This window comes from Notamacropus eugenii, chromosome 6, assembly GCF_028372415.1.
Source record: "Notamacropus eugenii isolate mMacEug1 chromosome 6, mMacEug1.pri_v2, whole genome shotgun sequence".
Taxonomy (NCBI): domain Eukaryota; kingdom Metazoa; phylum Chordata; class Mammalia; order Diprotodontia; family Macropodidae; genus Notamacropus; species Notamacropus eugenii.
Window position 1 is genome coordinate 136,344,188 of NC_092877.1, and position 18,327 is coordinate 136,362,514.

At 40.4% G+C, this 18,327-nt stretch overlaps 1 protein-coding gene across 2 annotated transcripts in view; it reads right to left on the minus strand.

The window, feature by feature from the left end:
* Positions 1-18,327, minus strand: part of MAML3 (mastermind like transcriptional coactivator 3) — a 526,570-nt gene that overhangs the window by 4,784 nt on the left and 503,459 nt on the right. The window contains exons 3-4 of one of the 2 annotated variants that reach the window (XM_072621097.1): positions 9,362-9,604; positions 4,229-4,307 (exon numbers count right to left, since the gene is read on the minus strand). In XM_072621097.1, the coding sequence (XP_072477198.1) occupies positions 4,229-4,307; positions 9,362-9,604 (322 nt within the window). Of the gene's footprint in view, positions 1-4,228; positions 4,311-9,361; positions 9,605-18,327 lie in introns of both variants that reach the window. The other variant, XM_072621096.1, reaches the window with a different exon arrangement.

The following is an 18,327-nucleotide window of genomic DNA, read 5'->3' on the forward strand; positions in this document are numbered from 1 at the left end:
ATTAAGTCTATGAGAAGAAGAAAAATTGTTTTTCCTGCCCACTTAAAGAAAATGAAGTCTCTGGGCCAATTGATACAATAAGTAAATTTTACCCCACCTTAGAACAGTGATGAGAAACCAGATGAGGATAGTCTAACCTTGAAATCCAGAATCTTGACAGAAGAAGGGGTGGGTTTTTGTCTTATTGATTTCTGGACAACAAATATGTTTCCACACTTACTAGTTTTACTTAAGAGAAACAATTGTAGGAATTATTATCATGACTCATGTTTATTTGGCTTGGTGGGTCAATAACATTCTGAACTGAACAGTGAAAATAACTTGGGGAGTAATATCTCACTGCACTCAGGTAAAAGCCTTAACAATTATTTTTACCTTTGGGCATCACTGAGTTAAGTAAAATGTTAAAGCAAATCAAGGATTTCTGTTCCAACACTAGGTGACATTATGCATTGCAACTTTGTGATGTGGTAGACTACGAAGCACGCAGTGGCACTGTGAAAAGAGTGCTTGACTAGTAGGGAAGCTGGGAATTCAAATCCCATCTCTGATGTCTAATTACAGCGGGAGCTTGAGGAGCTCTGGTAACAAACTTTCCGAGTATCAATTTCTGGATTAAAAAACAGGGATAATAACACCTGCTAAAACTCAAATAAAAAATTTAGGCAAAGTCTTGTCACTTATTTCCTCATTTTTCTTTAGTGTGGGGCAATGGTGTCAAACACAAACAGATCTGTGTCAGCCCAAGTTTACTTAGAAAAACACAAAAATTATCTATGTTGTATTGCTTTTACTTAGTTTGCTAAATGTTTCCCCAATATATTTTAATCTGGCTCTCTAGAATAGGGTACCCATAGTTTAAAAACTCTCCGTCAATGCAAATCAATAAATATTCTGTAATTCAGAGCCTTAAAAGAGTTGCCTGGGGGCAAGATTAAATGACCTGCTTAGGATCACACATTTAGGTTAGTATGAACCAGAGATAAGACTTGAATGCAGGACTTTCAGAATCCAAGGTCTGTCCTTTGCTGACTACAGCATGCTGGCTCTCACAGATTTGGTCCAATTATTTCCCCATGAAGGCTTATGATAATTGACACTAGGAATTAGGCCGTCCACATGGACAATCTGATTAACTGGGAACAAATAGGTCATTGAGATGGCTGAAAAATCCCAAATTGACTGAAAAAACAAAATGGCCCATCTTGTCCATCATTCTGTGGCTGATTCACAGGCTTACTTTGGATAAGTATGGGGTGGTTGTACTAGAGACAGATGCAAGGGTCTACCTCATGGCTCTGTAATTTAGAAACAAGGCCATCGGCAAGGATACTTTTCCAGCGCCTACTGATTTTCTGCAATTCAAACCCTATACTAATTGTGTACAATTTAAGATCTGTTGTTTTTAACTAATTCGGGGTTGCTTTCACAGAATACTGCAAATCTATAAAGCCCTTCAATGAGTCTTAGAATCTCAGTCCTAACCAACTTCTATTTCTTAAAACGTAGCATAATTAATTGCACTATCTACATGTAGAAGAAATGTTATTTTTAAATCAGCTGCATATTTGCCCATGAAAAGAAATTAGAATTATTTATTGTTCTTGTATGCCCGTAGTAATTTTAAATGTTCAGAGAAAGTGAGCTTAAAGAAAATGTTCCTCCAAAGATTAGCTTTATTCTTCACTTTATTAGGATGTATGTTGGGCAACGGGTCTCTTTTATAGCTGAACACGCAGGTACTATCCTGAAAAATTGTGGTCGATTTAATTTTATTGTTTTCTGGCTAATAGCCCAATGTCAAAGCCAATTCTTCCATATTCAGCCAGAGTCAATAACATGCCAGTTGTTTCCTAAAAGGCCTCAGTTCTATCTTCCCTCCGGGAGGAGTTCATATTTGTGAAAAATAACCATTTCCCCATGGGCATATAACATTGCCAAGGGGTATAGGACTCAATAAGAAAGAGAAAGACAGTCATTAGGTCCTTTGAAAAGAAGAGTGCTAAAAGTATGGAGGAGGAACAGTCTGGGAGCTATTTCTGACAGGCCTTCTCAGGAAGGACAATGTTTCCTTATCCATCAGTCTGATATTCTCCCAGATGTGTAACATCAGCATAGCAGCAGTGTTTGTCAAAGACATGAAAAATATGGAAAATACTAAAAGATGTACTATATAGTCTTGTATCAAGCAGCCAAGACATCCTAATCTTTTCTTGCTTTTTTTGCCCATGTAGAGATTTGCTACATATACATCCTATGTGAATTGGGATTACAGAAAGGTGCAAAGGGATGTGTTTAAAGACCATGAACCAGAAGTAAAGCAAGAAAAGAAAGTCCTTTAAGAGATATTTCTAAAAATGCAGAACATCTCAAGCCTATCAGCAGTTTGCCAAATGTGGGTTGGTCACCCAATGAGATCAGGATTTCATGTGTGGCATGCCTTAAAAACAGCTCAGGAAGAACTACAGGATTAACCAAATTACTTTCTCCCTTTAATACAGTCTGAAAGGCAGCAGAGTATAGTGAGAAGAGGGATAGACTTGGGTCAGCATGGTATGCCTCTGACCATATGCTGGCTGTGTGAGCAAGGCCAAGTTACTCAACCTCTCTGTGTCCTCACGGGTCCCACCCCAGGGAATTTTTTACATTGATGAAATCATAGATCCAGATCACTGTCCTCTCCAAATACAATCTAAAGGGGTATAGGCGTGTGTGAGTGGTAGGGGAGGAGGGGCACTAGGAACTGTGTTCTGAATAGATACAGGGTCTAGACCTGTGGTCTTATTGGTGTATGGAGTTATCCATGAAGAAATTCCTGTACTAGGGCTGATAAGCATCCTCTCTGAAATTTATAATCTTAGAGAATTTTACTGCTCAGGGCACCAAGAGGTTAAGTGATCTGTTTGAGGTCATTCAACCAGTATTTATTTAGGGGCATGACTTGAACCCAGGTCTCCCTGATTCCAAGGTCAGCTCTCTAGCCACTACACCATGCTGTGTCTTGTAATAAGAGGTATGAAAAACTGACTCACCAATTTTTTAAAAAAGATACTCCTTCAGAGAGTACTAGAATTGATTTTATGACTAGAACCCTAGTGAATTTTTCCATTCTAAATGTAAAGAGTGAAGGGACCTAAACTGATGGGTAGGCAGGTTTGGTAGGGATGGATAAGGATGGAGTCAGAGAAGAACTCAATAGAAAGGTGGGTATTTTTCCAAAGAGGTTCCTTGGATCTTAGAATTTCAGAGTTAAGAGAGATCTTCGAAGGTCCCATAGTCCAAGCCATGTTGGAAAAAGAAGTCATTTGATAATATCTGTGACAAATATTTACCCAAATTCCAATGGAAGATCTCCAGTCACAGGGGAAATCAATATCTTCAAGGCAGTCCATTCTTCTTTTGGGTAGCTCTAGCTGCCTGACTTGAAAATGTTCCCCCTTTGCTCCCAGTTCTTCCCTCTGAGGCCATGAAGAATATGTCTAATCTCTCTTTCACATGACACACTTTCAAATATTTGAGGACAGATACTGTCTGCCTCAAAAGTCATCCTTTCTCCAGCAAAACACCCCCAATTCAATCTTCTTATATATGACATGCTCTCCAGTCTCCTTGCTGGATATCAAGTATCCCTGACTTCACTGAGATGTTTCTCAGATCGGAAAAATACAGTTCATTAGAATTTCTGCTACTTTTTCTCTGTTGATACCCTCAGTTGTATTGCAATGATAATTCCTATTCCGGGCAGAGGAACAGTCAGTTTAGGCCTTATTGTCATCCCCTGTACCCCCTCAGCAACTTGTACCAGGGAAACACATGAGGAACGTTTCTGTAGAGACTACAACTTTCAAAGCTAACCCAACCCTCTACATTTCATAAGGATGTTATACAATGTTCTCTCTGTTCCTTTTAGGGTCATGATTTGAAAAAAAATATTCATCAAGGCTGGGATGTTCAAATCAGTCTTTAACGATCTGCTTATCCTCTAAAATCAGCAGTAACCAGAGATGGTTACAAGTTGGAGCATTTCCTTCTATTGCATGAACTCTGACTTCCTACCCACCACTAAATTCAAGGAAGCAAAGAGGACAATGGGATAGGATTTGCTTCTCTGATCAGTAAGATGATCAAGACATTACATGAAAAATGTGACATGGAAGACATTATCAGTCCTGGTCCCATAGCTGCACCTTTCCTAGGAGGGTAGCAAACTGTTAGGCTCCAGCCTTACCTTGAAATTGATTGACTTGCTGCACTGGATAAGGGGTCCGTTGCTGGAGATGCTGCCGGGGCAAATGTGATTGCTGCAACTGCTGGATTGGAAGGAAAAAGGGCAGGAAGAAACATGGAGAGGGAAATGAAGTCAGAGCAAGCAGGGAGGGGAAAGGAGAGAGAGAAACAATGACACAGAATTAATTAAATCCTCCAGTGATTCTGACATGGAAAACTTGGAATGTGATATGGTGGAAAAGGTACTGGAGAGAGAGCCAGAAGATCCTGGGTTCAATTTCCATCTCTGCTACTTACAACCTGTGTGACCTTGGCAAGATAAATTCCAATGGCACATGTTGTAACATTCTAGTAATAAGCTGTGATCTGATTGCTATATGTACTTCCCCCAGAGAGGCAGACAATAACTGCCCATCTAGGGCCGTTAAGTGTACACACTTCTCATTCTTGTCTAATCACAAATCTGTCACAGTGGGTTCACTCACCATTGGGCACTGTACTTGAGTTCTTTTGACGTCATGTGGATGCCAGAAGAGGAGGTGATTCCTTATTCACACTCACATGCAGCTGTTTTTTTTTTTCTTCTGGTTACATTTCTTGGTTGATATATTTTACACCACTCTTTGCACATGATTCCTCATTTTTAATGGAATACAGCCTGTTTACACCTTCTCTGCATCATTCTGTGGGTGATCCTTAGCTTTCAATTCTTTGAAAACTAGATTTTCATGACTCATAGTCAGAGATCATCAGAATATTGATGTTGAAAAGAAAGGGCCTTTGCTACAGGAGGAAGCTTCAGGTCTTTAACAGAATTTCCCAATATGAAATGTAGTCTATTCTCCTCCTGCTTTACCCTGGGCCCAGCTCACTGTCCCTGTTCAAGGTCTAATACATATGTACTGATGGATGAGCTCTAAAACTTCTCCACCCAACTGCATAAAAAGATCTAGACAATAAGGGATCTGCTCTTTTTTTGAGTTCAGGCTAATTCAATCCAGGCTGCAAAGTTAATACATACCTCCACTCTGTGTCAAGCACTGTACACAAGGTACTAGTGATACAAAGACAGAAGTGAAGCATTCTTGTCCTGGGAGATACAGCTTATCAACACAGAAGCAAAATACAAAGTATATACTCTTCATCCACTTGGTTTTTCCTATGTGGATGGTTAGGCTGAACTCTTTTCAGTGATTACTGATCTTATTTAAGAGACAATTCAATGTTATGAGGAGTTATGACAGTATCATCCATACAATGCCTTTTACTTTGCAGGTGTTTTCCTTGTTAATTGTTATGGTTAAGGATAAGAATGCCAGCTATTTGTGCTCTTGCTTTTTAAGTAGTATCTTCTTTACACCATCCTCTAATCTAGATAGTAGGTAATACATTTGTTCCCAGTTGTGATGTCACCCCCAGGTTCCAGATCTTATGGGCAGGCTTTCATAATACTGCAGGGAAGATAAACCAGAATGTGGATAAGGGGATAGGGATGAGGAGGGCCGGCCTGGATTCAATGTGAGCTGTAGCACTGGGCTATAGTCAACTCTTCATGTAGTGAGTAAAGATTAATCATTTATAATACTCTTTCCCTCTCAAAAGTGCATTGTATATATATTCTTTGTATTTTACTTCTGTGTGGATGTTGTATCTCCCAGAACAATAGAGTTTTACTTTTGACCTTGTATTCCTGGTGCCTTGTATAGTATCTGGCACACAGTAGGTATTTATTAACTCTTTGTGGCCTGAATTGAATTAACCTGAACTCAGGAAAGAGCGGACCTCTCATCCACTATTTCCTTTTCACCACCTTTCTTAGAACTATTCTCTCCTCAAATTTTCGTCATTCCAGTGCCCATAAATGGTGTTGAACTTCTTGCCTCATGGGAGCTTAGCCCATTTCCTCTTAGCTCTCTGTGGATCAGCTGATCCTGATAACTGGGACCCCATCTTCCTAACACCCCTGAACTGGTTCAGCTAAATCTCTCCTGGGTTCTCTGGACTATACCTTTCGTGTCTTGACCATAGCAATCACACATGTAACAGAAGCCGTTGCTGAGAAGGACCACAGGAAAATCTGAAAGTCACTAAGACAGGCTGGGAGAAAGGATTTGCAAAGTATAGTGTCCTCCCAGATGCATCATTTATCATTGCCTGAAAGATATTAGTGTGGCTCCTTGTCACATACTGACTGCGGGGTGGAAGGAACAAAGGTTTGTCTCTTTTTTTAGCTGGAAGGCTGTTGGTCTGCCTTGTAAAAAAGAAGATAATTACAAGGCCACTCAGGCACAAAAACAAATCACAAACAGAGGCAAAAGATGAGCATACAAATCAAGAAACCTTCCATTTCTCTCCTGATTTAGGGTTTGTAATGCACTCTCTTTAGAAGAATCCTGAACAGTAGATATTATGAATATTATTATCTCTTGTTTTATGGATGAGGAATATAGAGGTAGCATAGGATAGTGGGTGATGTGCTGGACCTGGTGTCAGGGAAATCAGGTTCAAACTACACCTCTGACGCTCACTAGCTGCATGACGATGAGCAAATAATTTAAGCTCTGGGAGTCTTAGGCAATTTGGGACTATATTGACAGATGAGACTACTCATGTGTCCTTGATGTATCAGTGGAAGAGGAACAGGAGGCTGAAGGAAAAGAACTTGCTCACTATTTGTGGAAAATAGCAAGTACCAGAATCAACAAGAAATATTTGTTAAGTGCTTGCGGTGTGTACTGCACCATGCTAGAGAAGGCCCAAAATCCAGGTAAGGGATAATCTACTGGATGACCCCTCAGTTCCTCCTGCTGTCTCTTGCTTTCTTGTTGAAATTCTCCTCTTCCATCAAGGCTCATCTGAGGTGCTACCTCCTCTGTGAAAACTCCCCTGATCCCTGCAGCTCAAAGGGCTTTCTCCCTCCCCTTATTTTATTTAGAGTGGGGGTTCCCAATCTAGGGCATTACTCCCCTATCTGTGGCACATATATCCCCAATGGTTAAGAGAAGCTTGTCAAAGTGGCTTAGGGTATATTTGGTAAGTAGCCCTATTATCTAATGAAATCAGTTAATCTATTTTATTTTTTTAGGTGCAGATACACAGTAAATTTATTTACCATGAATTCATTTCCTTTCATATTGAATAGGGGAACCAGGAGAACTTATTGGAAGCTAAGAAGCACAAAGACTAAAAAGAAAAGGTGGGAAACCCTGTCTATATCTTCTTCGTTATCTCTGTATCTTTAGCACAGTGCATGGCACATAACAGGCACTTAATAAAAGTTTGTTGACGGACTGGCAGAAATATTGCTGATGGAAAGAAATAACAATTGGTCACCAAATACCTAGTATATAGAAGAGTGATTCTTAAACATCTTTGACCTTAGGACCTCTTTATACTCTTAAAAAGTATTCAGGACCCTCCCTCCAAGAGTTTTTGTTCATGTGGGTTATACCTATCATATTTACTGTATCAGAAATTAATATATTTTAGTATTAGTACGAAGATAGCTTTGACCTTGTGGTCCCTCCGAGGTTCCACACTTTGCTAACCACTGATTAGAACGCTATGCTTAAGCACAAGAGGAGATGGGGGAAAGTCTGAGAAGTAATGGAGCCTATCTCTGTCCAACAGGGTGTCACAATGTCTATATACATTTATATACATGTCTACTGTCTCAAATTCCTTTCAAATCAAATTCATTTCAGTCTATACAAACATTTACTTGACAGGTACTAGGTAATGCTGTGTTGAATAGCATTGACTTAACAAACATTTATTAATCTCTAGTTAGAGGAAATACAATATTAAGATAAGGAAGAGAGGCAGCGTGATAGAGTAACAGTTGTAGCGTTAGATCTGGAGTCAAGAAGGGCCAGGTTCAAATCTTGCTTTAGCATTTATTAGCTGTGTGACTCTGGACAAGTCCTTTGGCCTCTCTAAGTCTGAGTGTCCTTATCTGTAAAATGGAAACCATAATTGTACCTAGGGTTATTTTTGAGGACCAAATAAGATCTGCAGACTTTTTTCCCCTCTCTTTGTAAAATGGATCTGTGTTTTCATTGATTTAGGGAGATTTTGGTAAGGAAATTCCCTCTCCTCATGGAGATTGGCCACTTTGCAACTTACAGTCTTTGAGGGTTTCCTGAGTCCCCAAATAACTTGCCCAGGGTCACAGAGTTCATAATTGTCAGAGGCAGGTCTTGAACACTAGTCTTATTGATAAGGATGGCTTTCTCTCTTCACTATGCCACTCTACTTCTCTTGTAGCTCTTAAATCTATAAAACTAAGAGCTCATAGGATTTTGAAGCTAGAAAATCAAGTGGAATATCTCATCCCCCTTTTACAGATGAGGAAACTGAGGTTTAAGGGGCAAAACAACTTGTACCAGGTCACAGGGGCAGAGTGAGGGTTTGAAACCAGATTTTATACTCCAAAGTCAGAGTGGTGTGGAGGTGACAGTCTAGTAGGGAGGCATGATATTCATAGACACCTGTAACCCACAAACTGCTGAGTGCCCTTGTCAGAGCACAAAGTGTTATGTGAGAGGTCCAAGGAAGAAGAAGAGGCTGGTGCTGAACACAAGGTATTAGGGACAGCTTCCTAGAGAATGTAGCTTTCGAGTTGGGCTTTAAAAGATAGGGAGGAATTTAACAGGTGAGGAAGCGGAGTAAGTCTATTCTAGGCTTAAGGGAAAGAATGTGCAGAGGAAAGAATAGGAGGGGCATGTTCATGAAACGTGTGACACTGAGCAAGTTACTTAATTAACTGTTTCCAGTTTGGCTCAAGTATAGAATATATGGTAGAACACTGGTATGATAGAAAGCTATAAAAGTAGGTTAGTGCCTAGCTAGGGTGGACCTTGAATCCCATGTGAAAGACTGAAGTATGTTGGAGACAGCTAGGTGGTGCCATAGTGCCAGGCACTGTGCTAAGGGCTAGGGATACAAAAAGGCCAACACATGGTTCCTGTCTTCGAGAAGCTCACATTCTCATCTCGACTCCAAAGCCAATGAGGACTTCTCTCCCTGGGCAGTGGAGGCAGGCAAGAGGAGGCTGCCCTTGCCTGCAGGGTAATGAGGGCTTGAACCAGGCTGCTCACAGTGAGCGTAGAGAAGTAGGCTGTGTTACTGTTACCTGTTCAGCCAGAATCTGCTGTTGCTGCTGCTGCCTTTGCTCTCTCAGAAACTGCTGCTTCTGCTGTTCCATCAACTGTGCCCTTTGATCAATGAGCATCTGCTTCATGATGGCTGCCTGGGGCTGGGTGGTCAGGAAGCTGGGACCCCCTGGGTTGGCACCAGTGACTATGCTGCTGGAGCCTGGAGCCACAGAAGGCTGAATAGGGCCTGTGGTCCTTGAGAGTCCTACTGGGTGCTGATCCTGTACAGAGAGAGAGAGATGGTCAGCAAGTCTTATTCCCATGAGAGTCTACAGAATGGAAGAACAAGGAACAATATTGATGAAAACTCACATTTGCATGATGCTTTGAGGTTAATAAAGGACTTTTCTCATGTGACTTAAGTAGTCCAGGTATTGAAATCCCTATTTTACAAGCAAGGAGAGTGAGGCTAGGGGAGCTTAGGTGATGTGTCAAGGGTCACAAAGCTACTAAGTGTCAGAGGCTAGTCTCATGATTCCAAGTCCAGTCCATTTTTTTTGAAGCATATAGTTATATAGCTAGAAGATTCCAAGTAACATACTTTACATGTCCCTAAAAGTATCCCAATAATATTCCCACCCTATCTTCCAATGGCAATGTTAGAAACATTGATTATGAACAGCAAAATGTCTTTGTTGTAGAAAATCTGTGATTTATCTAGACTAGTTAGGGAAGTTCAAGATAGTGATAGGCTTATCAATTGATAATTATACCGTATTCTCAAGAAGGAAGGGCACTGATTGCCTATGGAAAGCCTTTCTTGACTTCCCTTATCAATGCTTTTCCCTTACTCTCTTTGTCTTTCTCTACTCTCTCTCTCTCTGTGTGTCTCTTTCTCTGTCTCTCTCTCTCTATTTCACATTATATGCAAGATATGTATATCTATAAACATAAACCTATATGTATATATCTCCATCTATGTCTCCATTTATCTATCATCTATCTATCTATCTATCTATCTATCTATCTATCTATCTATCTATCTATCATCTATCTATCGGCATACCCATTCCTTATCTCCAGCAAAATATAACCAAAGACTGGTATTAATTGGGGTCACTTTAATTTTTTCTAATTTATTATTTCTTTTAAATATTTTTTTTTCTTTTTCACATTTTGAGTTCCAAATTTCTCCCTCCCTCCCATTTCATCTTCAACCCATTGAGAATGCAGGTGATATATCAGTTATCCATGTGAAATCATGTAAAACATATTTCCATATTAGCCATATTTCAAAAAAAGTAAGAAAAATAAAGGAAGTGAGAAAATTATATTTTGATTTGCACTCAAAGTTCATCAGCTCTCTCTCTGGAGGCAGATAACATTTTGTTCACCATGAGCCCTTTGAAATCGTCTTAGATCATTGTATTGATCACAGTAGCCAGGTCTTTCACAGCTGTTCACCATTACAACATTGCCATTACTGTGCACAATGATCTCCCAGTTTTCACTTTACTTTGGATCAGTTCATACAGGTCTTGCCATATTTTTCTGAAACCACTCCTCTCATCATTTCTTATAGCATAATGACAATCCATCACAACCCTTTGCCACAACTTGTTTAGTCATTCTGCAACTTATGAGTGTCCCCTTGATTTCCAATTCTTTGCCACCACGAAAAGAACTATTATAAATACATAAATATTTATAAATTTATATATAAATATATATATATCCCTTTTCTTTTTCTTTGATCTTTTTGGGCTACAGACTTAGTAGTGGTATTGCTAGGTCAAAGAGCATGCACAGTTTTATAACCCTTTGGCCAGAGTTCCTAATTATTCCCCAGAATAGTTGGACCATTTCACTGGCCCACCAACAGTTCATTATTGTACTTATTTTTTCCCTCAGCCCTTCCTGAATTTCTCATTTCTGATAGGTGTGACCAGTCAGAGTTTTAATTTGCCTTTCTCTAATCAATAGTATTTCAGTAACTACATTAAAACCTTTAACTATGGATCACAACAAAAGGCAACAAGTAAGGGCAGCAAGGTAGCACAGTGAATAAAGTACTGACCCTGGAGTCAATACTTGGGAGTCAGAAGATCCTGAGTTCAACTCTGGCTTCAGACACTAACTAGGTGTATGAACTGGGCAAGTCATCTAACTCCAACTGCCTTTGTCTTTAGGTATCCCTAAATTCATATTCCAAGCCCTCTTCTCTTTCAATGTGGTAGCCACTAACTCTTGTGTGATCCTGAGTATGGCTCTACAATATTTGAATTGCTTCTTTCCGTTTGCTTGAATTATTTTCTCTTTTGACCTGGAAGTTCTATATAATATTCCTAGGAGTTTTCATTTTGGAATTTCTTTCAGGAGGTGATTGGCATATTCTTTCAATTTCTATTTTACCCTTTGGATCTAAGATATTGAGGGCAGTTTTCCTTGATAATTTCTTGAAATATGATGTCAAGGTTCTTTCTTTGGTCATGGTTTTCACATAGCCCAATAATTCTTAAGTGATCTCTCCTTGATCTATTTTCCAGGTCAGTTTTTTTTCCAGTGAGATATTTCACATTTTCTTGTATTTTTTTCATTCTTTTGACTTTGTTTTATTGTTCCTTTATCATGTTTCATAAAGTCATTAGTTCCATTTGCCATATTCTAATTTTTAAGGATTTATTTTCTTCAGTGAGATTTTATACCCTTTGTACCTTTGGTCAATTCTGTTTTTTAAGGAGTTCTTTCTTCAGTTAATTTTTGTGCCTCTTTTACCATTGGGCCAATTCTGTTTTTTAAGATGTGATTTTCCTTTAGTATTTTTTTGTGCCTCTTTTGTCAAGCTATTAATTCTTTTTTCATAATTTTTTTACATCACTTTCATTTCTTTCCCCAAATTTTCCTCTCCCAATCTTATCTCTTTCTTTAACTCTTCCAGGATTTTCTTTGACACTTTGTAGGTGTTTTTACACTGTTGTCTTGGTCTTCCCTGCCACTGTAGTAGCTTTTTGTGGTCAAATTCTTTTTGTTTGTGTGCCCATTTTCCCAATTTATTTCTTGACTTTGAACTTTATGTTAAAGTTGGGCTCTGCTCACATGGGGATACGGAAGTACTTTCTCAAGGTTCACGCTTTTTTATGCTTCTGTTTTCAGGGCTAGTTGTGGGGATCTGCAAATTTTTGGCACTTCCAAAGTACTGTGATCCTGGGAGAGGTGTGGTCACTGCTCTCCTGGTCTATGTTCTGGTCTTTATGCAAAAAGGGTCCCTGGTCTTCTACAGCCATACGCACTAGTGCTCTCTTTGCCTTGGAACTGGACCAAGGCCCTTGTTACCTTGTGACTATCCCCAGAACTTCTCTCCACCCTGGAACTGCTATCTGGAACCCCAAAATGTGGATGGACAATAGAGCTGTCACTCAGAGCCAGCTGTGCCCAGTGCTAGCAAAGGGTGCTCTGTAATCTTTTTCTGGCTAGTTGTCTGACCCCTTTATCATCTCTTGGCTGAAAACTCTTGAAACTGCTGCTGTAGCTAGTCATTGCTGCAGCTGCTGTATGTGTGGGCTCCAGACGGGCATCTATTCTGGTGTCAAAGAGCTTCTCTGCCAACCTCCTAAGTTTTCTTCAGCTGGAAAAATGTCTTAACTCGACCTTTTGTTGGCTCAACTTTGATTTGAAGTGTTATTTTAATGTTGTTTTGAGGGGAATATTGAAAGAGTTCAGCTGGATGGCTGCCCACAATCTGCCAACTTGGCTTTACCAACTCTAATTTTAAGAAATTGTGAAAAGAGGATTTTTTTTTTCCTTTTAGTCCAGTCTTGCGATTTCATTGGAATAGCGGGAATTCTCAGTGTACATTGACCAGTGCAGCTTGGAATCTTCTCTGGTTGTGGGAGGCCCTGAGAGGTTAGGTGACTTGCCCAGAGTCATTCTGCCAGTACGTGTCAGAGGAAAGACTGAATCCCAGGTCTTCTGACTCCAAGGTCAGCTCTCTCTCCATTATACTGGGCTGCCTCTCAAACAGAGAAGTAGAAGGAACAAATGAGGAAGGGTGAGCATAAAACAACAGTGCTAAGTGCTGTAATCAAATACAACTTATAGAAATTAATCTGACAGTTAATTTTACATATATGCATATATATGTATGTATGTGTGTGTATATATATACATAAATGCATTTATATGTATGTATATATATAAATGTATTTATGTATATATATATGTACATATAATTGTCCTTGTGCAGCACAGCCCAGTAATTAGGCATGAATAGTAAGCATTTAATGTAAATGATTGTTTAACATTTTCCCATAGTCAAATACATTGATATAGTTTAATATTCTTTTGTTGTGTTAGTGGTATCTATTAGTATCAGTCATGAGAATATTGCTGATTTTCACCCTTCTCTTCCTCTTCCTCCTCCTCTTCTGTCTTCTCTGCCCCAAAATATACACTAAAAGATGAAAATCCTACTTTCAACTGTCCAGTGTTCATGGCCCAGGGGTGAACTCCCTGTCCTTCTCTGAATCTGAGGGATCATAGAATCATAGATTTAGAGTGGAAAGGGTCTCAGAAGGCCATCTGGTCCTACCTCACCCCATTTTACAGATAAAGAAACAAGTCCATAGAAGGACAGCTAGTTCTTCCTCCCTTATCACTCCTACATAGGCTCATTTAGTGAGATGTGGACCTGGGATTGCACTCTAGATGTTCTAGGCAGAGGAAATGTGTATCTGGTCTCCTTTCCCTATCTGCTACAAATTCTAAACTGTGGAGATGGCTTGTCTGGGAATACCAGGCTAGTGGTGTGATGGAGGGCAGAATACACAGTAAGGACAAGTTCTGGGCTCCTAACATCTGCTACATTTGGTTCATAGTGAGGAGCAAAAAATGGGCAGGTGCTAAATCTGCATCTAAGTAGAGAGGAGAAAGAATGGAAGAACATGGAGTGTTTGGGAGAAAATATATCCTCCTGGCACTTAGCACAATACCTGCACGTAGTAAGTGCTTAACAAATGCTTATTAACTTGATTTTAAAACTAACTATCCAAATGTTCTTCTTTTTTCCAACTCTCTTTGGCCACTTTCCAAAAAGTTTTAGCCAATTTACTCAACCTGAGCAGGTTACAAAGTTAACTATTTCTGTGATCTGGTACAAGTCATTTTCCTTTAACCTATTCCCCAAGACTTACTCAAGTTTTCTCCTCTCTCTGAACATTTGAAAAAGAGACCTGTTTACCTAGAATGTACCCTTCTCTGCATCACTACTTCTCAGAATTCTTATCTTCCTTCAAGGACTGCTCAGGTATATCCTTTCAGAAACCTTCATGGATTGGATGCTGTCACCTTTCTTGGATTAATTTATCTTTTCTCGGATTAGTTTCTCCTTTCTCATCTGTGTACCTGTTACATTCTTGTCCCCCCAACCTCAATATACATTCCCTGGTTCAGAGATGCTTTCTTTCTTCTGTGTGCTTGCATGCTCCCTCCTATCCTGCACTCTGCTCATCCTCGTTGGTACTTGATAAGTATTTAATAATGATAATGATAGCTAACATTTCTATTGGGCAGTTAGGTGGTGCATTGGATAGAGTACTTGGCCTGGGAGTCAGGAGTACTCATCTCCCCAAATTCAAATCTGACCTCAGATACTTACTAGCTGTGTGATACTGGACAAGTCACTTCACCCTATTTGCCTCAGTTTCCTCATTTACAAAATGAACTGGAGAAGGAAATGGCAAACCACTCCAATATCTTTGCGAAGGAAACTCCAAATGCGGTCACAAAGAGTTGGACATTACTGAAAATGACTGACCAGTAATAACATTTATATAACACTTACTATGTACTTAACAATTACTATCTCATTTGATCCTCATAATAACCCTGGGAGGTAGGTGATTTTATTACCCTCATTTTACAGATGAGGAAACTGAGGCAAAACAGAGGTTAAGTAACTTGCCAGTATCACACAGCTAGCAAGTGTCTAAAACTGAATTTGAACTCAGGCATTTCTGACTCCAAACCCAGAGCTCTATTCATGGTACCACTCTATACTCCCATAGATGGGTAATCCTCCTCACTCTCCTTCAGCTTCCTTTTAAATCTGTTGTTTCCCCTCACTAGAATGTAACTTCCTTGAGGAAACACTGCCTGGCATGTAGTAACTAGAGTACTAGTACTAGATGCCTGTTGACTTGACTTGTTGAGATGATAATTTCCTTGACCTTAGACAAGTCATCAGTCCTCTCTAGGCTTCAATTTCATTATCTGTAAAAATAAGAAGGCAGGGCTATATGGCCTTGAAGGTCCTTTCCAGCTCTACATCTATGAATTTCTAAGTCCTAGAAGAAGTCAGTGATGAGGGAGCCTTCTGGTCTCAGGAGCTCCTCAAACAGGCCTGCCAAGCCAGCCCCAATGCCCTTCATGGCAAGAACAGAAGACACTAGCAGTAGATTGCATGGAGATTGTAGCACTGGACTTGGGAGTCAAAACTTGGGTTCTAAATTCTGATCTAGATACTTAGTAGCTGTGAGAACTTGGACAAATCCCTTAAACTCTCTGGCCCTCAGTTTCCTCATCTGTAAAATTAGCATCTTGACCTCCAAATTCCCTTCAAGTTCTAAGTCTTTGATCCTATGTTAGCCCTCCTTTCAGATGACATCTCCCCTTTCAGGGTTGATCTTAGGATTAGGTAAAGCTTCCCTGCTTTTCCCCCCAAATAATTTCTCTACTTGCTTGATTAAGTTAGAAAATCCTTTAATACTGAACTCAGTTTTATTTAGATATTTCAAGAAATCTCATGCCAAAAACTACTTTGCCTTCAGAGGTGGTGAGTTTTGTGAGTTTCTTTGGCCAAAACAAAAAATATTCCTCCAATGGCCAACCTTGTGGTGATCCACACTGCGGTAAATGGCCATATTTAAGAAGGAAATACCTGGTCAAAGTGACCTACTGAACTCATTCACACTAAGGTTTAAATCAGTCAGTCATCAAATGTGAATGACAGATATCAGATGCTTTGTTTGGATGGGCATGTTTGGATGGGAGTGCTGGAGAACAAAAGGGCACCATGGACAAGTTATGCTACCAGGAAAATGTAGGACACAGACCATTATGTTTTTGTATCTGTACTCTCACCATCAAACACAGGTCTTGTACATAGTGAGTACTTAATGACTATTTGTTGAACTGAAATCACTAATGATCAGAAAAATGCTAATTAAAATAACCCTGAGATATCAGCCACATCTCTCTAGTTAGCAAAGATGGGGAAAGATGGCAGAGCTCACTGTTGGGGAGGCTGTGGGAAGACACTGAGCTAGTTCGCTTTAAGTGGAGCACCATAATGAAGTCTACCTTTTTCTAAGACTCTGGAAGTAGAAGGGCGTGTGTACACTTTGGAAAGATTGTGTTTCTTCTTTATTTCTTAAAAACAAAACAAGAGATATCATGAATATGTGTTAAAAAGAGAAAACCTTGAGGATTTTTACAAAAAAGTACTTTGGGGGTGATTAGAGGGTGAGGCAGTCAACTGATGGTCTTCAGTATATGTGAGGTGTGGAGACGGAAATCAAATCCATAGCTTTGGTTACCTAAACACTAAGCCAGATTTCAGCGTGGCCCCCTCATGCCTCTCTTTACAAGATTCTGCTCATCAGTTTTCAGGATTTCAAATCCCAGTTCTTGTTTCTAGGGAGGGCACACATGGTGTGGTGGAATCTGAGCAAACCTGAGAGACTGAACTTTGCTCATATGATTATGAGACACTGAAGCTAAAGGAGATGATGATTGCAGCTTTAATTTCTATTTTATTCTCCCTTTTAATTTCTGTTTTATTCTCTCTTTTCCCTCTATCGAGAACCTCAGTAGGTAACCCACTGGGCCACACACATTGCACAGCTCTTTACATACTCTCATGTCTCAATAAGAAAAGAAGGAAAAAAATCCAACTCATCAACCAAGCAACCCATCTACAACAAAATCTCCTTCTTTCCCCAAATCCTGAAGAGGGGGTAGGAGGTGTGAAGAAAGACCCCCAAAAGGCAGCTTGCGTGTCTTCTAAAAACAGAAGCAGTAAAAATACCTCCAAACAACCGACAGCTGCTTATTTAGACATCTCTGTGTAGCAGCTTCATTTCTGTGAAGTGTTTTCAGGAATGTTTGGGTAATAGAGGTGCTCTGGTTGTGCAGAGGAACTCGAGGGTTCTTGATCTATTCTGGTGGAAGGTAAGATGGAAGCCTGCCATTGGAAGGACAGGGAGTTTCAGGTAGAAGGTTTTGGGAAGTGGGCTCAGCCTGTCTACTGCACCCTAGTTAGGAAACCTGAGAAACCAGAAGAGACTTGCTGTTCTCTCCCTACCCCAGCAGATGGTGATGTCAGTCTGATTCTCCGCCATCCAGCCTATCTTGGGTGACTGTTGCTCTCTCCCACCCCCACCTCTGTCCTTGTCTCCCCCCCCTCCACCACCCCTCCCCCACACTTGCAGATGGCTTAATCATGACTACTGTTCCTCCTCCTTCTCTCCCCCACCCCCTCAGTGCGTCTGGGATAATGCTGCTAACGTAGAGCCAGGCAGTCAAGTGTTACAGCGTACAGCAGGTAGCCTGGCAACTGAGAGCATAATACTGAACAGATGGTGTTCCTACAGCATGATGGACATCACACACGACAGCCTGAGACAATCCAGGAATTCCCTGGTGATTTGAGGCCCTCTTTACACAAAATGAGTTCTCTCTCCAATGCCATGGATCTTTGGGATGATTCCCCCCACCATCTCCCCCCTCCCCCACACCCCCTTCCTTCTCTCCAACTGACACCCGACTAGTGAACTGGTTTCTTATTACCCACTATTCTTCCAGCCTGAGTGGGAGGTGATTTGTGAAGAGGGGAGGAGAGGGGTACAAAGGAGAGGCAAGGTGTTGGAGGGAAAGGGAAGGAAAGAATGGATGACCTGACCAAGGGAAGTGGAGACCAGCAGAAGGGAGGTTGCTGATGGTAAGACTG